Source organism: Centruroides sculpturatus, unplaced genomic scaffold, assembly GCF_000671375.1.
Source record: "Centruroides sculpturatus isolate CEXI.00-Female unplaced genomic scaffold, Cexi_2.0 scaffold1089, whole genome shotgun sequence".
Lineage (NCBI taxonomy): Eukaryota > Metazoa > Arthropoda > Arachnida > Scorpiones > Buthidae > Centruroides > Centruroides sculpturatus.
Window position 1 is genome coordinate 203299 of NW_019385345.1, and position 6000 is coordinate 209298.

Genomic DNA, 6000 nt, shown 5'->3' on the forward strand with positions numbered 1-6000 from the left:
CTAGCAGCAGCGGCGTCATTCTGTGATATAAATAATAAATTCCTATTATGAATAAAAATCATAATATACTGAATTTCTCACGGTGTACCCTATTAAAATGCAGCCAAAAATGCAAAAAACCCACATCAAGTAATAATTTACTGAATTTATTGTTAATTTAAATAATAGCTAGTGGCCATTTTTGGCATACAGTGACAAAAAGAAAGGAAGATTCTGGTTTTTCAGCTTTATATAGTTAGATATGCTGGAGTAATGCAATATCTGGCTGATAACTATGGAAAGTCAAGATGGTAAAATCATCCCCAGTCAGTGCCATGATTGACCAGTATGAATATATCTTAATTATTAATAGTTCTGGAAGCAATGATCAGATAGAAATCCAGTTAGCAAAACTGACAATGTATTGCACAATTTGCAGGAGTTGTGAATTCAAGTCTTGCTCCAGGTCAATTCTTTTCTTCCAGAATTTTCTAAATTAAAACTAAAAATTTGTTTATAATTATTAAAATAAGGAATTATTGATTGTGACATTGTCACAATGCTCTCAATTTTAGTAGTGTCTTGCTCCTGTACATCATTTTCCTGTCATGCTGGTCATCTGTCTAACTCAATTCTGGAGAAAATTTTTGAATTGAAATAACTTGATTTCTGGTCCAAACCGGAAGTTTTTATATAGTTAAAATTGGGGCCTCTTGCCTCTAAGCTTTCCATATCTGGTCTTTACTTTCATCTATCTAACTCCATTCAGAAGATTAAAGAATGACGGATGGACCAAACCAGTAGAAATTTATGGCTCTGCAATTTTTGAAAATTGCAGCCCAATTAGTCTTAATATGTAACCTTACAATCTAGTAATTTGTTTGGCTTTAATTAATTAAAAACTTGAATTATGGATTGAATGTTTATATACAGTATATGTAATTTTATACTAATAAATCCTGATACAGTAGAGCATCATTTATTCAAAAGCCAGTCAACCAAAACATCGGTTAATTAACCAAAAGCGTTCCAGTCATCAAATTTAAATTTCCACTAATGCTGTGGTGCTGCAACCTTTGACTACTCCAATATTTTTATGTTGGTGTGTGTGTTTTAGCTGGCAGCACTAGCACTTTTGTGTGGTGTTTTTCTGAGAACTGTGTGTTGGGACGTATGTTGTGCTGAATCAAACGTTTTTGATACTAGATTAACTTCTAAAGTATAATTTTTTTTGTTTTTATATTTTTCAATATATTTAATTTGTTTGTACAAAATAAAGAAATAATTTTTAACGATACAATAGCCACAATTGTTATAAAAATTTTTATTAGGCTTAACATTGACAAAAATTCAACGCAAACCAACACACAATAGAGAAAAATTTCAACATGGGATAGGTTAATATATTTTTTCATACATAATCGATTATCCGAACGACCCCAGTCCCCAATTGATTCAGATAAACGACGCTCTACTGTATTGTAAAAACTGTTAAATTTGAAAAATAAGCTTTATTTTTTTTATATATTAGAAAATGTGTGTGTGTGTGTACATGGTCTGATCAAAAAATATCCACCCTGAGGTCAAGGAAAAAACACTAGTTACCTTCAAAGTGGGCTCCTTTTGAGTTCACACACCAGCAATGTTTTCAGTGTTGGAAGCATTTTTTAAAATTATTTATTGGGATCTCTATCACACACTTTGTCATGTTAGTCTTGATCTCTGCATCTTAAAATCTTTCCTTTGATTGGCATCTTGAGTTTGGGATAGTGCCAAAAATTGGCTGCAGCTATGTCTGGGGAGTAAACAAGCTGCTGAACCTGTGCAATACCATGTTTTGCAAGGAATGTCTGGATGAGATTGCTCCAGTCCACAGAGCATTTGTCGTGATGAAAGAACCCATTGTGAGAGTGTCAGAAAACAGTCAGGTAATACTCCTTTGTCACAGTTTGACCAAGAGGGGCATACTCATGAACTATACCTTAGTGGTTGAAAAAACAGTCATGTTCTTCATATTACTGCATGATTGCTGAGCCTTATTTGGTCATGGAGACTTGTATTTTCTACTAGGATGATTTTTCCTTTCTCTCAGGAACATAGATTATAACCAGAGATGTGACCTGAGTTTCATCTCTGGTTATAATCTTCATAAAATCAGGATCTCTCATGTTCTGCCATTTTCACTTAATCACTAATGTGATGATAACAGTGTAAACATGCAACTATCATGGCTGCTGGATGGGCTCACAAAATTCACACACATGCAATAGGGTTCAAGGTCACATGACAACATAGTTCCCTCCCCAGCTTGTAAATACTTGCAAAGAAAAAATAATAAAATCGGATACTTTTTGACCAGATCTTGTACATATAAATATATTGGTATATTGTTTATATAAAAATTAATAGTGTACTTTCAGACAACTAAAACATACTTAAAATTTTATTTTTTTACAGCTGATCCAAATCCTGATACATCTCTTTTAGACGTAAGTATTTAACTTTGATTTAATTCAAATTCAATATTAACATTTATTTTTTTTTTTAAATAATTTGTATTTTTACATTATAGGTCAGTGACTTGAGACAGACAATTCTTTTACACTCAGGGACTTTTAATAAAAATGATGATTGGAAAAAAAGAATTTCCCCATCTTTATATTGTCTTCTTAAAAAAGTAATAATTGCTTTATAATTTATAATAAAGATAATAATTTATAAAATTGAGTTATTTATCAAGCTTTTGTAAGTTAAGATTTAAAGAACTGAACTGTAATGATGTATTTTTAAGATTAATATTTTTGTATTCATTATTACTTTATAATAATTAGATAAATTTTTTAGTAATCTCTAAAACATCATAAATTAAATTTCAAGTAGATTTTAAGAATGAAAATGTATTTTTTAATAGCATGTTTTTTATGCAAAAAGGAAATGTTTACAAACAAAAATTATGAAATATGGGATATATTTATATTAAAAGAAATTATTGTTTTTCTAATTATTAATCAATTCTTTTATTATCATACTAATACAATGGAATCCAGTTATTATAATCATGGATAACATTATCAGTCATCTATTGTTATCGTAATCAGTCCCAAAGCACATTATATTAAATTAGTTTAAAGTAATTCAGCTATTGTTATTAATGGTGATAATTATACTTGAGGACAAACAATAAAAATTCTTTAAAAATTCATAATAAATTCATAACCAAAAGCATACCTTTTATCTTACATAATGGGAGAGTATGACAAGATTTCTTAGAAAATATATGTACTGTAGATCTTTACTTTAAGCATATCTTTAGAAATAAAAATTTCATTGCAATTTCTTTAGTTTAATTTTGTGATCTGTTGAGTGATGAAACCGCTATAAATTGCTCTATAAAAAGTCCTTTGGATCATGGCAGAAGCAAAATAAAAGTGTAGATTTCAAGAAAAACAAAGAATTTTAGAGTGTTATAAGTTGCCCAAAATGAGTCAACCTAGTGCAGCTGTGATTTAAAAATTTCACAACCACTCTTGTGTAAAATCTCAAAAAACATATCAAACACAGAAATTTCTTCACTTTTTAATGAAAACATTGATCACAAGAGAGAATGATCTAAGAAGAATAGTCAAGTTGAGTTGTCATTAAAAATTTGGTTTAGTAACATTTGTAAAAGAATGCTCTGGTTAATGGATCTATTATGCATCAAAAAGCAGACTTAGCAAAAACTGGGTAAAGAAGGTTTTATTGCAATTGATGGATGGTTCAACAGGAGGAAAAAGCAAGAGAATATCTTGTATAAACATCTTCACAGTGAAGAAAATGTGCTGATTTGTTAGCAGCTAATGAGTGGATAAAGACAGTGGCCAAAAATTATTTCTGAATATTTACCCCAGGATATTTATAATACAGATGAAACTGGACTCTATTTTTTGCAATGTGTGAACATACTTATTTGTTTAAAAATGAAACTGCTAAAGGATTTAAATTTTAAAAGAGTGAGTGACAGTTCTTTGTTGTGTTAATATGATAGGTGATAAGCAATCAGTTGTTATTGTTGTGTGTTGGGTTTAGTGGGTTATTCGGTTCACACCAGTGGCATAGTACACAGCCACTGGTGTGAACCGAAGTCAAGGCATAGCAACCAAAAACAAAAATTAAATAAGTGCCTGTGTCTGTATTCAGGAATTTCCTAACAATGTGGCATGTATTCAATATAGTGGCCTTCTGTAGTGTGATGTATGTATTTCTATTCAATTGTAATGTTCCCAGGCTTTTGTGTAGTGTGTGTGGTATCACACCTGTACAGGAGAGAACGACAGGTACAATAAGCACCCTATCCATCCTCCACAGATGCCTTATTTCCTGGGCAAGTTCTGTGTACTTGCTAATTTTTTCAGTGCATGTGCTATGTCTATAATGTATGTGATTTTATTGTGTTTGTCAATGAGTGTGATGTCTGGTCTGTTGTGGTAAATTGTTTTATCTGTGATTATGGCTCTGTCGTAGTACATTTTGTGCGTGTTGTTTTCCAAAAGTGTCTGTGGAATGTATTTGTAGTATGGTTCGTGAATGTCTACCAGTTTGTGTTTCTTTGCAAGCTCTTGGTGTATTATATTTGCTACTTGATTGTGTCTGTGTAAATAATCTGTCTGTGCCAAGAGCTTGCACCCAGATGTAATGTGTTGTATAGTTTCTGGCATGATGTGACATTTGTGTGTTGTATCTTTGAGTATGCGTTTTCTGTAGTTTTTAGTATTTATGACCTGATCCTGTATGGCAATCATGAATCTTTCCGTCTCCCCAAAGAGGCATCTTCGATCTAACCAGCTGTTTGACGCAGTTTTGTCAGCAAAATCCTGGGCCAGGTCGTAAGGATGCCTCCCATGGAGTGCCTTTTGAGCCCATGATTGCTTGATGGTGTCTATGCTTTTTATATGTTGTGTCAAGTCTGTATGATGTGAATGTAAGTTTAATGGTATGTTATTTGAGTCTGCTAGAGTTACTGCTTTATGTAACTGTGATGTTTCTTGTTTCCTGTAGAAAAACTCTCACAATGACTGTTTGTAGTGAAGGTTAGCTATGTCAATCAGGCCACATCTGCCATCTTTACGTGGAAGGGTTAATCTTTCTATGACAGATTTAGGGTGATGTTGTTTATGCTTAATAAGTGTTCTTGTTTTCCTTTGGAGTTGCTCAAGATCTGTGAGAGTCCAATGTATAACTCCAAAAGAGTATGTGAGTACTGGGACTACATATGTGTTTATTGCTTTAACTATGTGTTTTGCATTTAGCTGTGTTTTGAGAATGGCATTTAACCTACTTTGATATTCTTTAATTAATCTTTGCTTTATTTGTGTATGTTCTGTTAGTTTGGCCTGTTGGAATTCTAAATACTTGTAGAACTCACCCTCTTCCATGGATTCAATAACGTCTCCATTTCCAAATGCAAAATCTTCTTTCTTCAGGATTCCTTTTTTTATGTGAAGTGTTTTGCATTTGTCTAAGCCAAATGCCATTTGTATGTCTTTGGTGTATGAGTGTGTGATTTGTAGGAGTTGATGAAGTTGTTTCTGTGTGGATGCATACAGTTTTATGTCGTCCATGTACATGAGATGTGACAGCATAAGCTGTGTTGTTTTTTCATGTCTGATGTTGTAGCCATATTGCGTGTTGTTTAACATGTTGGATAATGGGTTCAGGGCTAAGCAGAACCAGAGTGGACTCAAGGAATCTCCTTGAAAAGTTCCTCGCCTAATGAATATCTCATTTGTTTGTATGGAAGTGTTACTAACCCTGAGATGTAGTGTTGTTCTCCAGTGCTGCATAGTGTTTTGGAAGAATGCAATGAATGATGGATGTATTTTGTACATGTGTAGAATATGTAGCAGCCAACTGTGTGGAACACTGTCGAATGCTTTTCTGTAGTCTATATATGCCATGTGTATGTTTGTGTGTTGTTTGTGTGCTTGCCATAGAATGACTGAATCTATGAGTAACTGTTCTTTGCATCCCCTGTGATTTCTA

At 32.7% G+C, this 6000-nt stretch overlaps 1 protein-coding gene across 1 annotated transcript in view; it reads left to right on the forward strand.

Moving 5' to 3' along the window:
* The window catches only part of LOC111637901 (DDB1- and CUL4-associated factor 11-like), a 51681-nt gene that overhangs the window by 10053 nt on the left and 35628 nt on the right, over positions 1 to 6000 (forward strand). Inside the window, exons 3-4 of the mRNA XM_023383505.1 lie at positions 2437 to 2468; positions 2552 to 2656. Of these exons, the coding sequence (XP_023239273.1) occupies positions 2437 to 2468; positions 2552 to 2656 (137 nt within the window). The remainder of the gene's footprint in view (positions 1 to 2436; positions 2469 to 2551; positions 2657 to 6000) is intronic.